General features: G+C 51.2%; 9 protein-coding genes across 9 annotated transcripts; 5 read left to right on the top strand and 4 right to left on the bottom strand.

The window, feature by feature from the left end:
- Nucleotides 1-352: 352 nt before the first annotated feature.
- TGAM01_v203046 (hypothetical protein) lies at nt 353-1,399 on the top strand (the record flags this gene model as incomplete). Its single annotated transcript, XM_018802403.2, has 3 exons — nt 353-587; nt 642-704; nt 786-1,399. 3 exons carry the CDS (start codon nt 353-355, stop codon nt 1,397-1,399), a joined length of 912 nt encoding a protein of 303 aa, XP_018664321.2.
- A 235-nt stretch (nt 1,400-1,634) lies between these two features.
- On the bottom strand, nt 1,635-1,966 carry TGAM01_v203045 (hypothetical protein; the record flags this gene model as incomplete). The annotated part of the gene is made up of 2 exons (XM_018802402.1): nt 1,635-1,877; nt 1,937-1,966. 2 exons carry the CDS (start codon nt 1,964-1,966, stop codon nt 1,635-1,637), a joined length of 273 nt encoding a protein of 90 aa, XP_018664320.1.
- Nucleotides 1,967-2,531: 565 nt separating this feature from the next.
- On the bottom strand, nt 2,532-4,433 carry TGAM01_v203044 (hypothetical protein; the record flags this gene model as incomplete). The annotated part of the gene is made up of 1 exon (XM_018802401.1): nt 2,532-4,433. One exon carries the CDS (start codon nt 4,431-4,433, stop codon nt 2,532-2,534), a length of 1,902 nt encoding a protein of 633 aa, XP_018664319.1.
- A 1,979-nt stretch (nt 4,434-6,412) lies between these two features.
- TGAM01_v203043 (hypothetical protein) lies at nt 6,413-7,278 on the top strand (the record flags this gene model as incomplete). The annotated part of the gene is made up of 2 exons (XM_024549117.1): nt 6,413-6,950; nt 7,022-7,278. 2 exons carry the CDS (start codon nt 6,413-6,415, stop codon nt 7,276-7,278), a joined length of 795 nt encoding a protein of 264 aa, XP_024406095.1.
- A 138-nt stretch (nt 7,279-7,416) lies between these two features.
- Nucleotides 7,417-8,272, bottom strand: TGAM01_v203042 (hypothetical protein; the record flags this gene model as incomplete). Its single annotated transcript, XM_018802399.2, has 5 exons — nt 7,417-7,515; nt 7,590-7,652; nt 7,703-7,727; nt 7,785-7,875; nt 7,957-8,272. The coding sequence occupies 5 exons, from the start codon at nt 8,270-8,272 to the stop codon at nt 7,417-7,419; spliced, it is 594 nt and encodes a 197-aa protein (XP_018664317.2).
- A 464-nt stretch (nt 8,273-8,736) lies between these two features.
- On the bottom strand, nt 8,737-9,347 carry TGAM01_v203041 (lactobacillus shifted protein; the record flags this gene model as incomplete). The annotated part of the gene is made up of 3 exons (XM_018802398.1): nt 8,737-8,799; nt 8,862-9,029; nt 9,087-9,347. 3 exons carry the CDS (start codon nt 9,345-9,347, stop codon nt 8,737-8,739), a joined length of 492 nt encoding a protein of 163 aa, XP_018664316.1.
- Nucleotides 9,348-9,658: 311 nt separating this feature from the next.
- Nucleotides 9,659-10,517, top strand: TGAM01_v203040 (hypothetical protein; the record flags this gene model as incomplete). The annotated part of the gene is made up of 2 exons (XM_018802397.1): nt 9,659-10,099; nt 10,170-10,517. 2 exons carry the CDS (start codon nt 9,659-9,661, stop codon nt 10,515-10,517), a joined length of 789 nt encoding a protein of 262 aa, XP_018664315.1.
- A 2,688-nt stretch (nt 10,518-13,205) lies between these two features.
- Nucleotides 13,206-17,702, top strand: TGAM01_v203039 (insulysin; the record flags this gene model as incomplete). Its single annotated transcript, XM_024549116.1, has 6 exons — nt 13,206-13,298; nt 13,623-13,985; nt 14,045-14,419; nt 14,609-15,463; nt 15,517-17,152; nt 17,236-17,702. The coding sequence occupies 6 exons, from the start codon at nt 13,206-13,208 to the stop codon at nt 17,700-17,702; spliced, it is 3,789 nt and encodes a 1,262-aa protein (XP_024406094.1).
- A 1,915-nt stretch (nt 17,703-19,617) lies between these two features.
- TGAM01_v203038 (hypothetical protein) lies at nt 19,618-25,039 on the top strand (the record flags this gene model as incomplete). Its single annotated transcript, XM_024549115.1, has 6 exons — nt 19,618-19,735; nt 19,796-19,874; nt 19,939-20,657; nt 20,778-23,503; nt 23,570-24,314; nt 24,384-25,039. 6 exons carry the CDS (start codon nt 19,618-19,620, stop codon nt 25,037-25,039), a joined length of 5,043 nt encoding a protein of 1,680 aa, XP_024406093.1.
- Nucleotides 25,040-25,509: the final 470 nt, after the last annotated feature.

Genomic DNA, 25,509 nt, shown 5'->3' with positions numbered 1-25,509 from the left:
AGGTCTTCGCTATCTATGATCGTCCAGGACTCATTGATAGGGGATGGATGGCCAGCATTCCAACAGGTATGATGATGGGCATCGACACTAGCGGTGGTGCAATGGCCAATCAGCAGGCGCTGGTGGCCCTGGATGGGCAGCCTCTCTGCTCCAAGCTCCAGGGAAGATCGTTAACCCGGCGCATTTGGAGGAAACATGCGATAGCACCAGCTTAGTGGCTCTGAAGCTCGAATATCTTTGAATTGGCCGGGTGTCTTAAACTACGGTGACGCAAGATCGCTTTCAGTCTCTGGCTAGCCGCAGAGCATTTGTGGATGTCCCTTAATTGTGATTTTGCTAACAATTCGTCACAATGAACTCCGCAAGGTCGTTTTCGCTTCTGAGAAAGTCTCGTCTTTCAATTCCTTCTCGCGCATCTTCAAGTGGTCTTGTATGCCCGTCATGTCTGCATGCATTTGGCACGACGGCGTCTCGGAATGCAGGACATAATAAATGGTCCAAAACGAAGCATATCAAGGCGGTTACAGACAAAAAGAAAATGTCTGACCGTGTTTCATTTACAAAGCTCATTACCATGTACTCTAAAAGTTAGTGGCACCAAGCTCCAAGTCTTAGAAAACCCAGTCTAACGTTGATAAAAGTGTATGGCGAGGACGTCAAGTTCAACCCCCAGCTGGCAAATGCCGTTGCAGCAGCAACAAAAGGTACCTACTTATGTTTCTCATGAGACTCATTATCCTCACCATATTGTTGAAGCAACTTATTCATCTAATGCCTAATTTTAGCGAGCGTCCCCAAGTCACTAATTGAAGGCGCCATCGCAAGAGGCCAAGGTCGCTCTGCAACAGGCGCGCAGCTTGAACCCATGACACTCGAGATTCTAATGCCACCCAATATCGCCCTAGTTGCCGATATTGAGACGGATAACAAGACGCGTAGCTTGCATGATCTTAAACTCGTCGTCAAGAAGGCCGGTGGCCTTGTGGGCTCCACTGCATTCTACTTCTCAAGACGCGGACGGGTTATATTTAAGCCTAGGGATGGTGGCCCTTCCTTATCAGATGTATTAGACGAAGCAATTGAGCACGAAGGAACTGAGGATGTGGAAGAGCATCCGAATGGTGGATTCCTAATCTGGACGGAGCCATCCAAGCTCATGGCCATTACGGAAGCCATCTCTAAGCGGTTTGAGCTTGAGGTCGTCGAATCTGAGATAATGTGGGCTGCGAATGAAGACACCCAAGCCGACGTTGATACAGCCGAATTGGTAGAAAGTCTGAATACCTTGCTGTCTGGTCTTCGCGAATATACCGAAGTCAGAGCTTTGTTCGCCAACTTTCGCCAAGGCACTATCACGGATGATGATTGGGACAAGCTGGAGCGACACATAGACATATAGCTGTAGTAAATCCCATTATTGTATAGAAATCATCCAAAATACCCATTTTGAGTTGAGTTGTTTTTTTTCCTCAGTCCGCTTTTCTGCAGGCTGAACGCCAACCATGCATTTGTCCTGTATTCGCCAATAGCGCCAATTCAATCATATAGTACAATCCGGGTAAAATGCCCTTTCCCATAATTTTTTATTTACTCCCACAGGCCGTCGTGCGATAAGCAAACAGTTGTCGAATCCATCAAGAGCTCTCGTTCCTTTGCGCTAGCTCCGCCTGTTGTCGCTGCCTCTCCTCTTGAAGAGCTTGTCGAACCTTTTGCCGTGCGACGATTCGCTCGTACTCTTTAACAACTTCCTCTCTATCTTGGGGTAGTTTGTTGCATTCTTCGGGCTTCGGCCAGAAATCGTTAACCTTGAAGCGATTGTCCAGGTTCGTTCCGAAATAATACATGAACCCGATTGGGAACATGAGGCAGACGCCGAACTATACCAAGAGGCCAAAGTTAGGCAATGCGGCTGCGTTGAGATTTGAAGAGTCCGTACCTTGAAGATCTCGAGTTGAATTCCAGGCATTTTGAACTCGGATTGCTGTATGCCGAAATGACTCGTTGAGATAATGCAGAATGTCAGCCTCCAAAACTCCAGACTGGATGGCAAGAAGTTCCTCTTACATGCATTTACATCATAACCTCGATAAAGCGGTAGCTTGACAACCCCGCCATCACACCACCAACTCTGCTCTAGGAATCGGTTGATAAGCAGATCCAGGCACTAGCACACGCGTTGACACTTTCAAGATCCATAAAAGCAGAAGATACAATACTGGCCCTTATATGTATCATCAGGGCACATTCTGGCTATGACTACCTATGCGTATACAGTTTTGATGTTGATGATAAAACATGTTTTAAAATAATGAGGTGTTTATGATGTAACGTCGCCTGCCCTCCACCTCAAGCTCATTCCTTCTCATATAAAAATGACAAAACACACAAACCCTTCACTGAGATGAACGCCATCGAGATTTCCATTTCCATATAGTCCGAAATCATACCCACCCACCATGCCTTTGTAAGCTGAGATAGGAAACCAACCTCCGAGACAAGACGCCAGCAAATGTCATAAAAAGGGAATCATATCACCGAGTGGCGCCATTCCTTCTCCTCTCCTCCTGTGCCTCTTCCATCATGAAGCGTTCAGTGAAGCTCCGTGGGGTACCAGCAAAGCCAGGCTGGACAACGCTGGCACGGAAGCTGCTGAGGTCTCCCTCATCCATTCCGCTACGGCCATCCAGGCCTCCGACAAAAGTGTTGAATTGGCCCAAAGAGGCAGCCCTTGCGTGCACTTCAGGATTACGTACAACAGGCATGACAACTGGCCGACCCTTGTATGATCCGAGGGACCCAGGCTGGAACCTGGACACTGAGGCCATGGCGTTCTCCGTCCTCTGTGGCCGCGCGATAGAAACAGCTGGCGATGTCGAATAAAGCGGCTGCTGAGTGGACTGAGCCATGGTTGGCATTTCATCCTCAAATTCGTCGTCATCATCATCTGATGACTCGTCTGGCGGGGGAGCCGCTGGTTTCTCACGCGGCTTAGGGGGAGCACTTAGGCCAGCAGGCTCGAATTCAAAGAGGTCATCGTCATCGCCATAATCATCAAAGCTCTCATTGTCCATAATAGCTGGACTCCTGGTCTCTCTGGAGGCATTATTGACATTGGGGTGCAATTTGTTTGAGCCAGGCGCCGTAGGTGAAGTTTCGTTACTCGCTCCTCTTAACGGCAACTGGGTATCTGGAGGTGACGTAGACTTCTGCTTCACGGCAGACTTGCGTTTGCCCATGGCCAAATAGTCAGCCTCATCATCTGAAGAGCCGTCAGTATTCTTGTTGGTATCTGAACGACGGCCGTTGGCAGCGCTAGGTTCTGATGACGTCGTATTTTCGCTTTGGGCAGCGCCAGGTGAAACTTCTATTCTTGGGTTATTCATAGTCGATTTGGTCTGCTCCATGGAGCTGGATTTCTTTGAGGCCTCCTTATTCCGGGTGTCTGGATGGGAATTGGCCCTATCTGCATCAGGATCGACAACAGTCCACACGGTGCCTTCTTCAGCTGGAGCCCTGGACAAGGCCCTCAAGGCCTCTGTAGAAGAACTTTTCCGGGGAGGTTGCCACTCGTTGATATCGTCATCAAGTATCATATCGGAGGCAATTGGCTCGTCATCTGCGGCTGGCGACATTGGATTGGGAGCTATAAATTTCACCTGCTGAGGCGATGACGTAGGTAGCACCTCTGCACCCATGAACTCGAACCGCACCCGTCGTGGGCTCTGAGGCGGTTTAGATATACTGGAGGAGCGTCGCATGGCACTTCGCATAACCTTGGAATCGCTCTTGTCTGAGGCGGCAGACGAGGTTGACTCTTCGGTGGCGGTCCTCACCAGGCGGTTCGCCTCGGACGGAGCCTGGCCGCCTGCGGGAGCCGCGCTGTTCCCTTGGGTTGCAAGGCTGTCCATGGTGACACCATTCTCTGTGGCAGTGCTGTTGTCGACAGGCGGCGTGTCCATGGCAGCAGGCAGCAGCGGGAAGGGATCCGTGGCCTGGATAGAAGTCGTCGTCGGGGTGGTAGCCGGCACGGCAGGGCGGTTGTAGGGAGGGGAGCTGTCCAGCAGCGGGAGGTAGCTTGGCGTGAAGAGGCCCTGCAGATCCGTCTCTCGGTCGTGCGAGCCGTTGGGAGCTTCGATACGAGGAGAAGCCTCAGGCGTCGCAGGCTGCTGGAATGTGGCCGGTTGGGGCCTGTCAGGTGGTGGTGGTTGCGGTTGTGAGTCAGCGACCTCCAGCTCGGGACGCAGGATCGGGTAGTTGGCAAAGGACGGAGCAATGGCCTGCTGGATGCTGGTCGCGACGCTGGGGTTGACGCCGGTGAGCAGGTCGTGGTAGTAGCGCTGGAAATCGGAGATCAGGTCGTAGCGATAGGCTTGCAGCCTGCCCTCCAGGTCATCCAGCTTGGTGTGGAGGCTGCTGAGCAACGTCGCCTCCATTGTGGCTAACAAGAAGCTGCAAGCGGACTGGAGCGTGTCGATGGCCGTGATCTGCGCATGACGCTAGGGCAGAGCGGGGGAGCGAAGGCGGCCGTCTGGGAGCCGGGAAACTCTATCAACGGGCCAGACAGAGATTGATGTTTTTAAGTTCCTGCGTCTCGGGGGACGAGATGAACAGAGGCACAGCTAAGCGTCGATCTGAGGATGTGGATGTGGGTTAAGCTACATTTACATAGCGTGGGAGATTCCCCCACTCGGTGGCCTTGCCCGTGACCTACGTCGAGTCGAGCAGAGGAGCTATTTTTTATCCCTATTTGCTATCACTCTACACCGAGACAAGACAATATATTTCTCATGTTCAGCATGTAATTAGAAATGCCCTCGTATCTCTAGAAACTTCCTGCGTCAGCTCCGAAGCCGCTCCAGGCGACTTGTTCCGGCTTTGCTGGAGGGGGCTTACGCTAGGCAGATGTTAGTTGAGGATTCGTCCGGATATCGTGGCATCGCACCAGTTTGGCGCTGCCCAGCTTTACTGCCGCTGAGAACTCAGGGCTCTGGCGGTACCTGTATCAAATCAAATCAGCGCTGCTGCTGGCCGATGCTCGCTGCTCGCCAACCGTGCTGGAAATCCCTTCCGCTTTTCTGCGACACAAACAGACAATCAATGGAGCTGGCCGGCGTCGCATCAGGTTCGCCCCGTAAATTTATCGCCTGGATGGCAGACCACCCTTCCGGACCCCGGATATTCCAGGCTGCTTCCAGACCAACGAGCGCCGAGCCAAGCCCTCCTTGCCCCCAAACCGGGCCTGGCGAGCGTGGGCAGCGTGGGCAAAGACGTGGGATACAGAGGGGTTTGGGGCGCTGCACATGCAGCATGCTGCAGATCTGCCCCTGTTGGCCCCTCATTGCGCATCGCCCGCTTCTAGGCATGCTCAAGTACACTTATGGCTCTCCGGCAGCACGCGGATAGTAGGCTGGTCCTCGGCGGTTGTAGTACTCATGCTATAGATGTGGTAGTAAGCCTACCAGCAATACTGGTAGTAGTAATAGAGTTTAATAACGTTCAATGCCAGAGTCTTGTGGATGCAAACAATCTAGACTATGCCCGCTCTGGGCCGAGGCTGTCTCTACCAGGTGCTCTCGACATGTATCGTGTCCCTTCTCCCGTGACCTCGTGTTATCAAAGTTGGTGGCTACCAACGGCACACTTGGGGCGCCGCCCGGATACCTGCGTAATCGTTCAATGGAATACTACTGGTCCACTGAGTAGTGTGAGCTGCTAATTAAATCTCCCTATCTTGTAGCACTTCACAATGACAATGGTGGGCTGGCTAATCTCTTGAGCATAATGGCGTCGCTCACATGATAAGGCCTCGTATTAGACATGGTGAGATAAAGTGTACACTATCTGACAACTTCTATCAGGCGTTTGCGATGCTGAGCGATGGTGTTCTTACTGTGAGCAAACACTGAAGGCGCTACTACCTACTACTTGTAGCACTTCCTAACATTGTTACCTGGTGCAAACAGGTGCCTGCTACTACCAAGTAATGTTTGGGTATAGCACGAAATGAGGCGGCTTGGTAATAGTGAAGGATGCTCTGCCAATGAGATATTGCAAGTAATATAAACTAATTCAATGAGTAAAATTGGCTCCCCCCGATTGGTATCTTCTTTATTCATCCAAGAGCTCAAGAATGAGGTAGATGTAGATAGAGCACTGGATATGGCTGTGTTGCCGGTAGCGCTGGACACAGCCTATAGCTCACACCGCTTTCCCATTTTCGGACGGTCCAGCCTAGCTATCGCATTCTGCCCATAGCCTCGCTGCCAGCTTGTGGAGACCGTGCCGGCTGCGCGTGCTTGCTTCGCCAATATCCCCTTTGGCCGTCAACAACTTCTGCCGAATGCCATCGCGCAGGAAGCACAAGGGACGCTCGATCAACCCAGTCTAGTCTTCATTGCGACGAGCTTCCAACATGTCAACCATCCCGGCCTCGGCCCTCCAATCGGGGTCTCCGCCCACGATCCCACTGCCGTTCAACGCCAACCAGCCTGAGAAGGTTACGCTTTACCCGCTATCCAACTATACGTTCGGTGTGAAAGAGACACAGCCAGAGGAAGACCCGTCCGTAATTGCCCGTCTGAAGCGTCTAGAAGAACATTTCAGCGAGCATGGCATGCGCCGAACATGCGAAGGCATCCTAGTGTGCCATGAGCACAACCACCCGCACATCCTCATGCTGCAGATCGCAAACGCGTTCTTCAAGCTCCCTGGAGACTACCTGAAGCCAGAAGACGACGAGGTCGAGGGATTCAAAGCTCGATTGGACGAGAGACTTGCGCCAGTTGGCCGACTGGGCGAGGGAGAAGAGGCTGGAGACTGGGAGGTTGGCGAGTGCCTGGCGCAGTGGTGGAGGCCAAACTTTGAGACCTTCATGTATCCGTTTGTACCTGCGCACGTCACACGGCCCAAGGAGTGCAAGAAATTCTACTTTATTCAGCTACCGAAGAGCAGTAAGTTTCATCCGATACTCAAGACAGTTTTTGTTACAGGCGCTGACGTTCCCCCCTTTTCTCCCAAATAGAGGTTCTAAGCGTGCCAAAGAATATGAAGCTTTTAGCCGTCCCTTTGTTCGAGCTTTACGACAACACCGCCAGATATGGACCGCAGCTGTCCGCTATTCCTCATATACTCAGTCGCTACAACTTTGAGTTTGTTGACGAGAATGGCGAAGTTGTCGCTGCAACCCCTGGTTCAGGTGCTCCTGATGGATATGTGCCCAAGACCAAGGTTCTGGCCGGAGACGATACGGATATGGTTGAGGAAAATGGGACACATTAGATGAAATGAACAGCATATTGGAAAAGGGGAGACATGGCGATGGAGTTTGGCGTATAGGTAAAACGACTCAATGTATACACTCTTCGAAATTATGGACTGTCTAATTCGTACAGAGTCTTCGAATCAATGTTATAGATATTATGTGTACTTTTCTCCTTGAATGGTGGCCATGATCTTGCGCTGGTGTGGTCTTGCCCTGAATTCCAAGTACCAAATTCCCTGCCATGTTCCCGTGGCCTTGCAAAAGTGTTAACAAGAAAAACACGGGCACAAGTAGAGGTGTGAATAAGGGGAAGCTTGGCGAAACTTACCAATTTGCCATTCTGAATTGGAATCGTGACGCTAGCACCAATGAGTGCTGATTTAATATGAGCCTATGCAGCGTTAGCTCAATATCTCTACCATCATGAAGGTCAAGGCTTACCGGCATATCATCAGCGCCTTCAGCGCTGTTCATAAGGGCATTTAGCATGAGAACTTGCAACGTTCGCGGAGTCTTTACGTACCTGTGTCTATACAGCTCCTTTCCTTTGACCAGGTATTCTGGCGCAATGCGATCAAGAGCATCGCTCATGTCTGCTCTCACATCCTCGTCCCCTACAATTCCACAGAGTCAGAATTTTGCATAGATTGTCTTCAGCGTCATAGGGTCTCGAGAGAGTAGAGTGGGAGACATACAGTTCTCGTTGAGGCTGAGAGCGCAGCTTGTATGCTGGATGAATAAATTCAACAATCCAACCTTGTAGTTTCGAATCTCCGGCAACGCTTTCACTATTTCGTCTGTGACGAGATATGAGCCACGAGACTGTTCCTGGAGTGTAATTTGCTTTTGTGCCCAAGACATGATGGGCGTAGAATCCGCTAGTGGTGGCGACCGTGAAAAGATGAGGCTGAGAGGAAGGGTCCAGATATAATGGAACAGATTGGGAAAAAGTGTAATCATAAACAAGAAGACTAGGACAATGATTTTGATATCACTGGTTTGTTGAGGCATTCTGTGGTCACAGTGATGTTATGAGAAGTGGAGACTGGAGGTGTAGACATGAGTCGCTGATATTAGTGGGGTTGATGCAACCTTGCTGCTTGTCTTGGAACAATGATGTCTAAAGCCTGTTACACTACTAAGGTAGGTTTTGGACACATCTGGAAAGTAGATTTTATGCTTGAATATGGCCAAAGGATGGGTAAATGGACCGAATGAAACAAATGTGCCTCTCAATCGCATTATTAATTGGCATGGCATTGGCGCTATGTCTCTTATGTATACCTACTGTACCTATATTTATAATAGATATCGCATTGCAAGACTTGGTACCTCACGCAGATCTCGTGCGTTAAGTATTTGTTTTTTCTCTGTTTTGATTCTTCATAACTATACAAATAACTCGTGAACCGGCCCAAAGACTATCTATGACCAGAAACTCAATAACACAAATTCCCTCCCCCAGCTGGATAAGTCTATTTTAAGGGGTAGGAAGTCTCCGGCAGAGCTTCGAGGTGTTTTCGGTGGTGCTCGTTGGCCTATTCCGCTGTTAGAATTCTCCTAGTCTCCTAACTGGTTTGCGTAGGGCAGTCAAGCATACATAAGGAGTGCCGCAGTAGTTGCAGGAAGCAATCTCCGGCTTATCGGTGTTAATAAAGATTCTGGGGTGGCCAGAAGCACCGCCGCCGCCGCTGCATGTGACAATGCGGTCGTGAGTCCATGTAACGGGCACCTTGTGTACCAACTCCATGGCTGAATAAGGTTGGGGCTGCGAGCAAATCAGATTTTCATTCCTCCCATGGCAATCCTTGGCTGGTGTTTATACCTGAAGGCTGAAATCGGTCTGCTCAAAACGGGGGCCTGTCATGGCAGTAGCTCGGGGCTTCTGGCTTCGAGACCAGACGGCGGCGCGGTTGGGAGCCTGGCCGATGGCTTTTGAGTCGGTTTCCAGCACTGCGGCCGTTTCGCTGGTAGAGGTAACGGGTGTAGGAGCTTCGAGTCGGCGCGCAGAGGTGGTGAATGTGCGGCTCGATGCGCGCAAGTTGCGCGTCAACGTTTGGACCGCTCGCAATTGAGACGACGCCATGGCTGTGATGAGATTGTGCTATATCTGGACCCGAAGCCGAGCAAGACGCTTGACTGGAGTTGAAGTCGGATATGGAGGTGGGCTGAACGAGTTGGCGGAACAAATATTTCCCGTGATCGGCGGACATCTCCCGCTAGCCGCGGGTCGCATGCTATCGACAAGCTTAGCTCTACTTAACTTTTTTCCCAGAGCCTTTCATTCAAGAATCACATCTATCAATCCAAGCCCGTATCCGCTATACGAATCGCTTCACGAATTTAGCGTGCCAAGGGAATATTCGAAAAGCATTTGCAGAAAAAGACATCACAAAAATGGCTCCGGACACGCCGAAAGGGGTCTCTTCGAGGCTCTTGACAATGAAATTCATGCAACGAGCTGTTGCATCGGCTTCATCGTCGCCACAAACAGATGACAGCTCTCAATCGTCGAAAAAGCGAAAGTTGAATAATTCAGCGGCCACCGCAGCAGAACAAAGGGTCAGCGCCTTGATCGATCAGGCATCGATCAAAGCAGCGCTTGATGATCAAGAGGCGAAGCGACAGGCAGCGCTTGCCCAACACACTGCGAGCGGCGCGCATTGGGTTCTGAATACAAAGCTGGACAAACTGAATGGCAGCACGCCTTCAGAACCGTCTCTGAATGTTGTGTATGTGGGCTACGGAGATATAGATTCAGATAACGAGTCTGGCGGCGAAGACGTCCCGCAGAGTGGCCGGACTTCGACGCGGAAGCCCAAGGAGGTTGAGAATCAAGTATGTTCACAAGTCTTTCTCTCATAGTGGCTTAGGCTATGCCTTTGTCCTTTGACTGACTGTTAAGCAGAAACCCAATTCCGAGAAAGACGACGGCTCAAACGATGAATCATCCAGTGATGGCGAGGACTCGAGTCGGAAGCGCAAGGAAAGACATTCAGATGCTGGAGACGGCTCAAGTCGCTCACGCTCACAATCGCGACCGAGATCTAGACCTAACGACGAAAGTAAAAGGGCCAAAGACTTCCGTGAAAAGAGAAAGAAGAAGGAACTTTCGCTGAACAAGATCACCTCCATATCATCATCTGGGGGTGCTAGCAAAGGTGCTAGCAACTCAGCCTCCTCTGCATGTTACATCTGCAAGCAGCCTGGACATAAGGCCGCTAGCTGCCCCAAAAGTGGTTCCAAGCGATCATGAACGCTTCCTTTTCATTTTGCACTCCTGGCCCTTGTAAACTCCCTATCCCACTACGGACGATTTATACACACTCTATCCACATGGGATAATGTAAAACTTTCACCAATACCGAGGCATCCTCTCTAATTTATACCCGATTCAACCATAGACGAATGTTTGCTGATCCCGCATGCACAATCATGAATCTCTTTATCGAAAAGCATCTTGATTATCCCACATAGAATAGAAGAGCGTTTTCAATATCAAACGTCACCGAAATAATAATAAAAACGCATTTTATGCGGCACCGTTTGCATAACATGACAAGACCCTGTGTCCCCCTTCCATATCTAAGTTTCATGTTCAAACTCGTTAATGTAAGGTCTTGATAATGTGTGTTCTTTATGATCTTTTCCAATCCTCTTAGCTGTATACAGGCGCAGGCCTGAGCTGAGGACCCCCAACTCGGATAACACGAGATGAAGTAGATAATCCATGACTCCACATGCCATACTCGGCCTGCTGCAGAAGCTGAGATTGCGGGCAGCTACAAGTACCTCATATTGAGGCTCGGTTAATGTCTCAACTAGCCGTACTCCATACAGAATATATCATAAATTCCCTGCCATCGCCGGGAGGGCTCAAATGACATGCAGCCTGGTGGGATGGGAGACCCAATCACAAAGCCGCGACGCTATTTCTCTATCACATATCGTACACACATGCCTGTCACAAATTGCGGGAGCGATGAGTAATTGACGACAGTTTGATATCGAGATTTTTTGCCTTTTTAATAACGAAGCACTACTTTGTATTTGCCTACCAAAGGGTTCAGAAGTGGGCGAATTTCGATCCCAGATATGCGCGGATCTACATGAACAGCGTACCTACCCAAGTACTCTGGATACAAAAGCTTGAGAAAACAACCAAGTAAGCCGAGCTTGGTAATGAAGCAAGGTCAGTCTGTCAAGTTCAACACCACCTCACGCTCTAGTTCTTACAACTGACAATTACCCGCAGTACATCAGCCGATACACGGAAGAGGTTCTGGGATCTATGAATAGCCTCTCTTATATACTAATCTCATACGTTCTACGCAGCCATTTGTGCTCTGGACAGGCTATTTGCGGGGTCTGCTAGCATGATCCTTCGTTGACAACTTGCAGAAGACGAATCCACCGCGATTGATACTCAACGAGCTTCATCCGCCAGAGATGCGCGCAGGCACCTGCTACAAGCGCTTAGATTGAGCACTGGCCGCCCGCAGGAGGATTGTCTCTATATTACATACATACATATGGATTGCATTCGCCAGCATGCTACACGGTCATTATTGATTTAGCCTCCCCGCCATATGCCATATAAATGAAGATGGGAGCGAGTATGGCGTGCCACCACTGTACCTGGGCTTAGCTGGGCCGTTTCGTCCGTGGAATGGCCAATAGCTGCTGAGATTGCTGAGGGGGAGGAGAGCTTGTTTAGCTCTGATCCAGACGAAGCTATTGGCATTGGACACAGTCACCGCTGTGTCAGACCTCGGTGGTGCCACCCTCGCCAAAGCCAGCAGAGCGAGTGAGCACACGATCAATACCACATGGAGCAAGGCTCTCTTATTAGAGATCTTAGACTATGCGTGTCTTGGGACACACGAATGGTGCATGCTCCTCGAGAGTTGCCCGCTGGCGGTGGAGCTGCGGGCACTACATAGTAAGACTCTGCGATGCCTCACGCAAAGCAAAGGGTCTTGGTGTTCCCCACGATAGCCGATGCTCGGGACGATGACCCTGATGGGCCGGCGGCACTTGAGTCCCGCGGAAATCATTGACGTGTCAAATGTCCATGTTTGGGTAATGGTTTGGATGCAAGACCGTGGCCTAAGCTCACCTCACCGACCCAAGTAAGCAGATCAGATCGAAACCCTGACCTCCATGTCTAGCGCGCCCCTCTGGACGGAGTCGGTTCCAGACAAACCTGTGGGCGACGAGCCCAAAGGAAACATCAACCTGGGTTTCATCTGGTCTTTTGCCTGCGGTTGATGGATGGCTCCCCGCCATCGCCATGTCTAAAGCGCCACCAGCAGCGTGGATTTGCGATGAACCACGCCAAGAACTCACAGGCCTCGAGCCATACATTGTCTAACGCTGGAGTCTTGCCTTGATACCTCGTCCTCGTCATTATCTTCAAGTATCATCTCGAATCCAGAGAAATTCTCCTGTCTGCAATGTCTGCACTGAGCAAGTAGCGGAGCCCAAGTAGAAGTTTGGAGGATTTTATATCCACTCTGCGAGTCGTCCCAACACCAGCGATGGTGGGAACGAGACGGGGATCATCCCTCCACACCCCTTGCAGGCTCACGCAGAACCTTTGTCAGAGCTTTGGGATTGGCGAGCGACCTCTCTCTGCGTCCCAGACAGAAGCGACTGGCCGTGTGCGGTATCACCACCATTAACACCGATAACCGTTGTGGTACCGCATCCCGAGCACGAGCACGGCCCCAGCAAACAACGAGCGGCATTTGACCTGCTGGCCCCATGATTCGCGGCCAATAAATGCCTGATGGCCGCATTTTTAGCTTCGTCTTGGCTTTTCGTAGTACCGGCCGAGTCCAAGAAACGGATCCCTGCTGGTCTGGCATCTCATACCTACTACGAGTATCCGTATGCACATACCAACTGTTCTCGTACTTTGTAGCAGAGGCCACAAGTATCAATGGCCCGCCAAGTCTGGTCACCGCTTGGAGCAATTGGCAGATTCAAGGAGCCTCGCACAGCTCAAGCTCAGCACAAGCACAAGCACAGCTTTGTGTGAAGCTGTTAATTTGTAAATTGCACGCACAGATCAAAGATCTATCACGAATCGCCGTAGTACAGCTAATTTTTCCTACTTTGGGTTACCCAATGCGTAGCCTGCCACTTTTTCTCCGGCTTATAGCGGTGCCGGGGGGAACCTTGAGGGACCAGCTACAAGAAGTATGAAAGAGGAGCTTGCCAGCTGTTTGCATCGCGGACTCCTCTGAGCAGATAAGCATCAAAGCTTCCCCAGCGGCCTGCATCGTCCAGGGACTTCTATAAGCGTCCAGGCACCTGGCCAATACGCAATCAGCAAAGCCGGCTCATTTATGTCCAGGTCGCTCCCGAATCGCTCTTGCATGCAGGAATTCGAGACACTCACCGCAGGCTCAAGCCGCCGTCTAAGACTAACGCCAGACTCAGAATCAGTATTGGTGCCATCATCTGGTCTTGCTTCAGAGGGGACAAGATCTCAGTCGTTTCGCTTCTCTCGCCACCAAAGCAACCTGCCTCCTACCTTATCCAAGACCTACCTAAATACTCGTCAAACCCGGCTTCACCACGACGAAATCCGCCCGACGACAGAGATTACTCCCTAGCACTACGCCCATCCAATCCTACAAAGCAGCTGAGCTCCAGCATCTCCCTACGACCTAAAGACGGTGGCGCCCCCACTACTGGCGAGCTTCAGCAAACGCGGGTCTCGATCAGTCAGCCCGCCGCCACCTCCAGAAAACATCAACCTGTACAATCCCCAAGCTGTGCGTCGTCGAGCATCCTCTTCCTTACCCGGCCGAGGCTCGTCGCTGCTCATTCGCCGCGATTGTTGTTGGTACTCGCTCGCCGCTCTTCGCAAAACCGCCTCCCCCCGCAATGCCCGCGCATGTGCCGGCGCCGGCCAAGGCTGAGGCCCAAGCCCCCAGCCGCCACTCGCCGGTTGAGGTTCTGACGGACAACCTGGAGAAGCCCTCGCTAGACGACCGCGAGTACAGGGTCGTCCGCCTGGAGAACGAGCTCGAGGCGCTGCTGGTGCACGATCCGGAGACGGACAAGGCCAGCGCCGCGCTCGACGTCAACGTCGGCAACTTCAGCGACGAGGATGGAATGCCGGGCATGGCACACGCAGTCGAGCATGTAAGCCGTGCCCTTTCCCTTGCTTTGCTCTGCCAATTGTCTCCTGTTTTCTGTCTTGTTTGATTGTCCTTGGTCGTCCTCTCCTCGTTCTGCAATTGCTGATTCTCACCCCTCCCTCTTATTTTCTAATCATGCATTCAACCCTTCTGTGCTTGTAATCCTAGCGGGCTGACATTGGAACAATGCTAGCTCTTGTTCATGGGCACAAAAAAGTTCCCCATCGAGAATGAGTACGGCCAGTATCTGTCTGCCAATTCCGGCAGCTCCAATGCTTATACAGCCTCCACATCGACCAATTACTACTTCGACGTCGCAGCCAAGCCAGCCAATGACGAAAACCCGTCGGCGACGAATCCTTCGCCACTCCGCGAGGCTCTCGACCGCTTCGCGCAGTTCTTTATTGAACCGCTTTTCTTATCTAGCACCTTGGACAGAGAGCTGAAAGCCGTTGATTCGGAGAACAAGAAGAACCTGCAGAATGACACATGGCGTCTCCACCAGCTCGACAAGTCGCTGTCAAATCCGAAGCACCCTTACTGCCACTTCTCTACCGGCAACCTAGAAGTGCTCAAGACCATCCCAGAAGCCAGTGGTATCAATGTCAGAGACAAATTTATCGAGTTCCACGCGAAGCACTACTCCGCCAACCGCATGAAGCTTGTCATTCTGGGTCGGGAACCTCTTGATGTGCTCCAGGACTGGACTGTTGAGTTCTTCTCCGGTATTGCTAACAAACGCTTGGCTCCAAACAGATGGACGGAAGAACTTCCCTTCCGTGAAAATGACATTGGTGTCCAGTGGTTCGCAAAGCCGGTGATGGACACTAGAGAGCTAAACCTTGGCTTCCCCTTCATTGACGAGGAGGATTTGTACAAGTCTCAGCCGAGCAGGTACTGCTCTCACCTCATTGGACATGAAGGTCCCGGTAGTATCATGTCGTATATCAAAAACAAGGGCTGGGCCAATAGTTTGTCTGCCGGTGCTTACCCAATCTGCCCTGGCACGCCCGGTGTCTTTGAAGTGCAGATCCGATTGACGGAAGAGGTAAGCTTAGACCCCATATTCTTGGAGGATGTGCTCTAACAGTAGAAATACAGGGCCTCAAAGTGTATCCCCAAATTATCAACATCTTTTTCCAGTACATCGCCCTCTTGCGTGAAGCCTCGCCTCAGGAATGGATTTTCCAGGAGCAAAAGGGCATGGCCGATGTGGACTTTAAGTTTAGAGAGAAAACTCCTGCCAGCCGATTCACAAGCAGAGTCAGTTCTGTGATGCAGAAGCCTTTGCCACGAGAGTGGCTGTTGAGTGCCCATAGCCGCCTGCGAGTCTTTGATGCAGAACACATTGAGCAGGCTTTGTCCAAGATTCGACCAGAGAACCTCCGTCTTTCTGTTGTATCACGTACTTTCCCTGGCAATTGGAACTTGAAAGAAAAGTGGTACGGCACAGAATACTCATACGGGAAAATCCCTGAAGATGTGATGGAGGATTGGAAACGAGCCATCAACACCCCTAGCCAGCAGCGACTGCCACAGTTGCATCTGCCTCACAAGAACAGCTTCATCCCTAACAAGCTTGAGGTAGAAAAGAAGGAAGTGCCAGAGCCTGCATTGGCCCCCCGAATTCTGCGAAATGATGCAGAGGCCCGAACTTGGTGGAAGAAAGACGATACGTTCTGGGTGCCCAAGGCGAACGTCATCGTGAGCCTGAAGAATCCTCTCATTTATGCCTCTGCGCAGAACAGTGTCAAGGCTAGACTTTTTACAGAGCTAGTACGAGACGCTCTGGAAGAGTACTCTTATGACGCAGAACTTGCAGGACTTGAGTATACTGTCTCCCTGGATTCTCGAGGCATGTTTCTCGATATTTCGGGATACAACGACAAGCTTCTGCTTCTCCTTAAGAAAGTTACCTCTACTTTACGAGATATTGAGATCAGGGAGGACCGATTCGCCATCGTCAAGGAGCGCCTTACTCGCGGTTATGATAACTGGCAACTTCAGTCCTCATATCAGCAAGTAGGAGATTACACATCCTGGCTGAACGCAGAATGTGACTACCTGGTGGAGGAACTTGCTGTGGAACTGCGAGAGGTCACCTCAGATGATATTCGACAATTTCAGAAGCAGATGCTAGCTCAGCTGTATACTGAAGTCTATGTACATGGAAACATGAGCAAGAGCGACGCACTTGATGCGACAGAGGTGGTTGAGTCCACGCTCAAGCCTCGCGTGCTGTTCAGGTCTCAATGGCCCATCATCCGTTCACTCATCTTGCCCCCAGGATCAAATTACGTTTACAAGAAGACGTTGAAGGACCCGGCAAACGTCAACCACTGCGTGGAAACCTGGCTTTATGTAGGCGACAGAGGTAACCGAAATATTCGCGCGAAAACTCTCCTGATGGATCAGATGATGCATGAGCCCGCCTTTGACCAGCTCAGGACGAAAGAGCAGCTTGGATACATTGTCTTCGCCAGTATCCGAAACTTTGCTACCACATGTGGCTTCCGCTTCTTGATCCAAAGCGAGAGGACTCCTGACTACCTAGACAGACGCATCGAGGCGTTTTTAGTTCAATTTGGGGAAAGCCTGCAGAAAATGACGGACACTGAGTTTGAGGGTCATAAACGAAGCCTGATCAACAAGAGACTCGAAAAGTTGCGAAACCTAGATCAAGAGACTTCAAGACACTGGGCGCAAATATCTAACGAATACTATGATTTCGAACAAGGTAAGTGATGCTGCGGATTTTTACTGTTTCGCTCCCAGATACGTATATGCGGCATGCTAATTCACAACTTTTTAAAATCACAGCCCAGCATGATGCCGCCAACGCCAAGCTGCTAACAAAGGCTGAAATGTTGGAATATTTCGCTAAATACTTTAGCCCTTCCTCCAGCAGCCGAGCCCGCCTTTCAGTTCACCTGTACGCTCGAGGATCTAGCGAAGTTGACTCGAAGATCGTGGACCTCCTGAAGAACCTGGGACTGGAAGATGTTCCCAAGGAGAGCCGAGCAAGCCTTGACCTTTTGGAGGGACATCTGAAGACTGGACAGTCGGTTTCGGATGACCAGCGCACAACCCTCCTTTCCCAGGCCAAGGAGCTAGGACTGCCTCAAGCTTCCCCCAAGGTCGAGACATCTAGCAATGACACATCAGCCATTGATGCGGCAGTTGAGATTACCGATGGTCGACAATACAAGGCTGGCCTGCAGGTCAGCTCTGGTGCTCGCCCTGTCAAGGACCTCAAGGAGTTTGAAGAAATCGATCCCAAACTTTGAAGTGTACAAGGCATGTTGACGAATTACGAAAGAATTTCACATTGTTCAAGAGAAAAGGGGGGAAAAAATAACCTGATAGATGTTTGATGCCGCACACGCAAGGGGATTTCCTAGGAGAGAGTTGGAGATAGCATTTACTGCAGGTAGATATATATTTTAGAGTTTTATTTTCATTGATCACATTGAATGGATATGGAGATGCGAGTAACAGCCACCTGGGAGTCTTGCTACTTGAGCTATCGCTGCGTCCGGGTGCAACTATATGCTCCTTGTTGGACGGTGTATCTGCTTTGAAGAAAATTTACAGAATCTGTATAGCTAGAAACTATGGGTTTAAAATTACTCGCGGACTTGCTCAGGAAAGACCAGTAAATTATCCCTACTCTTTCTTTTAGAAGTATGCTGGAGAAGGCAGCCACAACATCCCGGCAGGATACCTACTAGTACAAATAGGTGCTTGGTTTTACAGCGTGAGATTATTTAGTATTTCAACGAATCAATACCAAATTCAACCAGATCTAGACATTTGATCTAGAGACTCATGCTAACTACCTAGGTAGGTACCTAGCTTCGTATCTTCCCATTTCGTCACCCGGAATGTATAGGTATATGCTACCTAAAGTAAGATGTAATACCAGTAATAGGCTACTCCGATGTCGAGGCAGTCAAACGGCAGAGCGCTACTAGCAGCCAGAATGAGTCGGGACCTGAAAATATTTGCACGCCGGCACGCAGCCAGTTTCCGGATCCGTTTTCGTTTGCTCTTTTACTGTCGGAAAAAACGACGCCGTCGTCACAGTCTGTGCCCCTCGCAGCAAATACGGTGCAGAGGTGGGTGGTACCTACGGTGAAGGTACTGCTTGTTTAGGTAGTGGACTGGCAAGGCTGATTTCGAATTCCCCAAGTTGAAATACACTTCGGTAAGCCTGGGGGAAGGAGGCGGATGCTGGACAAATACGCGTCTCAGAGCTGCCTTGCTGCAATTATTAATGGCGAGGCAGGGAAGGATCCAATTCGCATCGCTTTTGCCACTGGTCAGGTACTGCGTATTACAGGTACCTGTTGCAGCTTCGACGGCGTTGGAAAGGTCAGCAAGTCGGGCTAACGAAAGCACGGGAAATGTACACGAGGTTCCGGGACGCCTAGGGCCACGGCAGTTCAACTCCAGGCGTCTGTTAGGGTCGTGCGCGGGGCTCTCAGTGCGCTGGCCGCCATTCCTAGGCTTTCTAGTGGGCAGCTGGGCTTGATGCGGTGGGGATTGCTCTCGCCTCGCTGCAGCTACAGCGCGGAGAGAGCCCTTCGCAAATCTCAGCATCAAATCGCAGTTTCTCTTCAGGCGAATTCGGGTCTCTTGAGACGCACCCACAAGGGCAGCCGCGAGCTATCCGCTAGTTCTTCTAGCCCTGGACCTCATTTTTCTTCGCTTTTGGATGGGGCGGGCTCGCTGCTGGTTTTTATTTTCGTAACATTGATGAATTTTTTCCCACCAGCTCCCTGCTGCGCTATCCGTTGCCTGATTCGCTGTTTACTTACATGTGCGCATAAAACGGGGCCCTAGGCCGATCTTGCTGTTCCTCTTTTGCTTTGGCTCACCTTTTTTTTTTTTTTACCGTTATTTACTTCTCTTCTCTTTTCTTTGGTCTTCCCTTTTTTTGTGTTTATTTTGCTTTCCTAGCTGCAACAGCCTAGCAGCAGATCCTGCAGGCACAAGCAGGCCATATAAGCAGGCCACGTACCATCTTGGCTGCGGGTATCCCAGCGGCCGTGCCATTCTCCCCAGCTGCAACTCCAGGTTCAGGTACGAAGTACAGATCACACACACCACACTCTCAGGCAGGTGTTCAGGCACAAGACACACCGCACACTGCACTATGCCCAGTCCAGGCCAGAAGCCACGCCCAGCTCATGCTGTGCCATGGATCGACGCGGAGTCATTCGCATCCGCTGGCTGACGCTGGGCTGGGCTGCTCCAGCTGCCCCTTCTCACCTACAGCATACAAGCACAGTGCTGTGTCCTGCTAGCGCTGCTGCATGTGGCCGTGACGTCTTTTTTTTTTTTTGCCCCTGCTTGACTTTGTACTGTCCAGAAATAGCTGACATCGAGACCCACACAGCCGTCAAAACACCGCCAACCCGCGAAACAGACGCCCGCCTCCACTGCCCCGATGTGCGGTGCCCTGGCTATTCTTTTGTCTACTGGCTGATTCTATCAACCCCTCGACCGACGAGCGTCTAGATGCAAGGCCTTCCCCATCGCCTCCCGACCCGACTCGACTCTCCCCCCGTTCTCCCCAGAGCTGCCCGGGCAGCTCACTATCAAGACGTCTTCCTCAAAGAAGAGAAAGCTTGCCCGTCCCTTGACGATCGATCTTGACGCCCACTCGCCATCGCCAGACACCGCCATCCCCTCGTGCGAGCCCGACGACGACGCCGCCCTCTCCTTTTCCGCTACGCCCATAGCCTCCGGGCTTGAAGCGCCGCAGTACGTCCGTGCCGCTTCCATCCCAGCATCCAGCGTCCCCTCGCGGCTCCAGACCCAGGCCCAGCTCAGCTCGTCCCTTGTGTCTGCCGACTACGCCTCGTCCGTTGCCTCGTCTCCCGGCACGTCCAACTGCCCCGATCTGTCTGTCGAGAGTGAAAGAGGAGGAGACGACGCAGCCTCTGTGCGAACCTACGCCAGGAGCCAGTCACCGTTCCTCATCTCCAGAAGGGCCGTTATGAATGGCGATGCGGATCTGCCTCAACGTTCATCTTCCCCACTGAAACGACGAGCATCCAGCATGGATCCCGAAACCACTACAAACAAGAATGACGATGCTGCCAACGGCAGTACCGAGGACGTGGAGATGACATCGTCCATCCCCTCAGCGGAATTGCCCCGCGCCATGAGTGTCGACGTCGTTGAAGTCTCAGATACCAAGCCATCAACCAATGGCACCGATTCCCCTGCTCAGTGTAAGTTTATTTCATGGAGAGAAAGAGAATGAAGGCATATCAAAGATGCAAGGGAAGGACACGTGCAAATTTGTTTGCAAAATTGCTAATGCGAGGCTTTCTTTCTTTCTTTCTTACTAGCTGCTCCCCTCCCCTCTCTCACCGAACAAGTCAAGATTATCGAAACGCTTCTCAAAGCTGCGGCAGACTCATCGCCAAAGGAGGGCGATATAGCCTATCTTGTATCGCGCACATGGGTGGATAAGGCATTGTCCCTGCGTTCGGGCAAGACTGATATAACCGAAGCATTATTGGGCCCAATCGACAACTCAGACATTATTGAGGAAGTCCTCCAAGAGCCGGGTCATGAAGACTTTGTTCGCCTCAAACCCGGCCTTGATCAGCAATCATTCGAGCTCTTTCCCGAAGACGCATGGAAATTGGTCATGGACTGGTATGGTCTCGAACAGGGACAAAAGCCTGTTGTTCGCACGGCTATCAATGTTGCTGTCGATGCGCACTCTGCCTCTGATGTCATGTTTGAGCTCCATCCCCCGATTTTCCGAGTGCATCGCGTTTGGTCTGAACTCAGTCCGCTGCCCATTGAGTCGTCTCTCAAAGCGGACAACCCACCTCCTCTTGCTATAGCCAGAAGTCGCAAATATCATGCCCAAACTTTTATTAAGGATATAAAGAAGCTTACTGGAGTCCCGACTGAGCGCAAGATCCGGCTCTGGGTGGTCAATTCTGAACAGTTTGGCACAACCAATGTCCAGCCTCAAGCTGCCCTGACAACACCGCCTGATTCTCCCGGCCGCAACCAAGATGCAAATGGAGCTGAAAATTCGCCGTGGGCGCACTTGCTCGTTGATATGGCGGCCTTTGGTGCTTCCAAGGACGCCAGGCGGCTGGCAGCCCTCGAAGATCAAACCATAAATCCCAACTACAATGGCTCTGCCGCCATTCAGCTTTTTGAGCTTGTCACAGACCAAGTCTTGATTGTTGATGAGCTAGTCGGCAAGGACGTCTGGGTGAGTAGGTGTACGAGCCAGAACCAGTCAATGCTGGATAAGGCGATACCCACGCGAACCAACACCGCATTGTCCAAGTCATTCAGCAACCGAAGCAGCCCTAGCTCTTCAGATGGGCCTGCCACTCGTGGCAGGATGCAGAAGAAGAAGAATGGCCGGAGTTTGGGCGCCGTGGGGTTACATAATCTCGGAAACACTTGCTACATGAACTCAGCGCTGCAGTGCGTGCGTAGTGTGGAGGAGTTGACAAAGTACTTCCTTACAGAGGCGTACGCAACTGAGCTCAACAAATCCAACCCTCTTGGCTACAACGGGAAAGTGGCCATGGCGTACAACGGGCTGCTAAGAGAGATCTACGATGAGGGCAGAGGATCAGTAAGCCCTCGGGATTTCAAGAACACCGTGGGCCGCTGCCGCAGCACCTTTGCTGGCTGGGGTCAGCAAGACTCGCAGGAATTCCTTGGTTTTCTGCTTGACGCTCTTCAGGAAGACCTCAGCCGCATCAAGAAGAAGCCTTACATCGAGAAGCCAGACTCTACTGATGATATGATCAACAACCCCGAGGCGATCAAGGAGATGGCAGACAAAGTTTGGGACATTACCAGAAAGCGAGATGATTCTATCATCGCCGACCTATTTACGGGCATGTACAAGTCAACTCTCAAGTGCCCCGAGTGCGGTAAAATCAGCATCACGTTCGACCCTTTCAACAACCTGACACTGCCCTTGCCTGTCGAGAATATGTGGTCCAAGACGGTCAAGTTCTTCCCTCTCAATGACGTCCCTGTTCAGTTTGAGGTTGAGCTGCCTAAGCATAGCTCGATCGAGTCTCTTAAGATATTTTTGTCAATCCGCACGGGCGTACCAGCAAACCGGCTCATGGGCGCTGAAGAGTTCAAGGACCGCTTCTTTAAAATTTATGACAACAGTGGCGACATCTCTGAAGAGATTGGAGCATCCGATATTGCAGCATTCCACGAGTTGGAGGCTGTGCCCACCAACTGGCCTGCAAAGGGTAACCAAAAGAAGATTCGTTCAACGCCGGAGCCGGACGGCACCCTGCCTGACGCTGCCGACGAGTGGAGCAGCGATCCGAGATATGAGACGATGGTCGTCCCAGTTTTCCACCGACGACCATACATCACTGGCAAGGGGCCCGAGGGTACCTCTCCTCCGCACTTCATCACTCTGACGAGGGAAGAAGCGTCCAACTACGACGATATCAAGCGTAAAGTGTTGGAAAGAGTATCAACCTTTTCCACCTGGTCAAAGTTTACCCAGCAACAAGAGCCTGAAAGCCCAGAAACCACGGAGTCAGACATGGTCATAACTAATACTTCTGATGCCGACTCATCTGGAGACAGTAAAGTTGTTGCCAAATCTGTTGAAGGTGAAGACGATATAGTTGACGTGGCCATGAACGATGCTCGCAGCAGTGCCAATGCCATGCCCCCTCCCGAGCTCCCTCTGCCTCATCAACCGCAGCTTCTTCGCCGTTTCAATGCCCAACGTCCCAAGTTTATCCAACCTGGGGAGTTCCTCGACCCTGAGCTGCAAGGTCTCTTTGAGCTGAGCTACTTTGCCAGTCAAGCTGATGGCCCAGTGCCCACCGGCTGGGGAAACGTCATTGATAATCACAAAACGCTTCCAAGACTTTCGGACCGCATCCCAGAGCCGCCGGCCAAGGAAGAGGATGAGCCAAGCCCCGAGAGCTGGAATAGCACGGCCTCTGGTAACGAAGACAGCAGTAACGATGACGAGAGTCCACAACCAGAGTCTCCACAGACACGTATGGTTGATGAGTCCAGCGAAGATGACGCCCCTCCTGGTGCCCGGGTAAGTTCCCTTTCTTAGGATGTATTCATGAAGCGATTATTTTATTGGCTAACTCTTGATGCACAGCAGCTGTCTCGACCCACTATCACTAGAGTGTCTCGGAAGGGCGGCAAGAAATTCAAGAACCATAAGACGTATAACAAAAAGGGCAACAAGCGTCGCGACAAACAGATGCGTGGTGGCAAGCTTGCAAACCGCTCGTCGGCTGTCGAGTCTGAACCGACACCTCCCGCAGTTGCCGATGGTGGCCCATTAATCCGAATTCACGAGGGTCTCGTAGTGGACTGGAGTGAAGAGGCTTGGGAAACTGTGTTTGGCTACACTGGAAAGAAGCAGCACGCGGCACAGGGATCCAAGACGTTTGTGGACCTGGAGACTATCAACGACCCGGCACTTAAGATTAGCCAGAGAAAACGACAGACTCGCCGGTCCCGCGGTATCACCTTGGAGGAGTGCCTCGATGAGTTCGAGAGAGCCGAAGTCTTGTCAGAGCAGGACATGTGGTATTGCCCACGATGCAAGGAGCACCGTAGAGCGAGCAAGAAGTTTGACTTGTGGAAAACACCAGACTATCTGATTGCACACCTCAAGCGCTTTAGCAGCTCTGGATGGCGGCGAGACAAGCTGGACGTGCTGGTCGACTTCCCCATCGAAGGGTTGGATCTCACCTCGAGAGTCATTCAAAAAGAGGATGGAAAAGAAGAGATTTACGACTTGATTGCTGTCGACGACCACTACGGAGGGCTGGGCGGAGGCCATTACACCGCATATGCGAAGAACTATGTAGATGGGCGCTGGTACAACTACAATGGTGAGAATCACTAATCCGCTCATGCCGTAAAAATAAGACGGAACAAGAGGCTAACCTATAAAAAACTAGATTCTTCCGTTTCATCTGTTTCTGACCCTTCGTCGGTTGTGACGAGTGCAGCATACCTACTCTTCTATCGTCGCCGAACTCATGGTCATCTAGGCGGCCCGCGATTTGGACAGATTTTTGAAAAGTACAACTCAGAAACGAGCGGAGACGACGGGAGTAATTCCAGCGAGGAAGACAACCCTTTTCGCGGCTCGCCTTTAAAGGCCGGTGTTGCTCATACCACGATCAAACCCCTTTCTGATAGCCACGACGGGGAAGTACCGCCATATGAAGAGGCTATTCGTAGCATCGAAGACGAAAGCTCAAATAACTATCAATTTGCGGATTCAACTCCCCTTGACTTGACGTCTGGTTGGAACTTCAACGGGATAAATGGCAGTGGAGCCGAAGGGTCTTCGGCTGCAGACTGTGCCAGCGATGACGCACAGCTCAATTCGTCTGGCGACGAGCACGGTAGCTCGGGAGGCTTTCCGGAAGCTGACACTCACATGACATCGGCCAGCTCTATCAAGGGAGATGTGATAGGAGAAACATCATCACCGGCGGGAGCCCGTGAGGACGTCTTGACCGTACCTACCGGAGCTCCCAATCCCGATGACTCTGATGAGGTCGCCGAGATCCACTTGGAGGGCGAAAACACTACCCGCGACGAGTGAAGTGATGGCATGTTGAAAGTCTGGTCGAAGACAGCTTGAGCTACGGATATGATTTCAATGACCATGGCACGTACATATATATAGACGCTTTGTGTGATGAATCACAGGTTGCATGTCGCATGACTTTGGGAACTCACTACGAGTTTGGAGGAGTACAAGGGGGGGTAAGGGACATACACACACAAACACTGAACGTGTAGATAGAACTTAGATGAAGATCATCCCGCCTGAATCCAGGCAGGAAGGGACGGCAACTGGCCGCATGAATTGACGATTGCATGTACGAGTATGCATTATGACGTCTTTTGATGGAAGATCAATAGCACCAAGTGTATAATCAGATACTGATATAAGTTATGATATTCTCCATAACAAGCGCACCACTAAATCAGTTTGCTTGCATGTAGCTTGACACTTGATACTTGAGAAAAATCCTTTTACTTTATTATGGCTGCCCGTAGATTGATAAT

This window comes from Trichoderma gamsii (genome assembly GCF_001481775.2).
Source record: "Trichoderma gamsii strain T6085 chromosome Unknown Scaffold_8.2, whole genome shotgun sequence".
NCBI lineage: Eukaryota > Fungi > Ascomycota > Sordariomycetes > Hypocreales > Hypocreaceae > Trichoderma > Trichoderma gamsii.
This window is presented reverse-complemented; position numbering and strand designations above follow the sequence as displayed.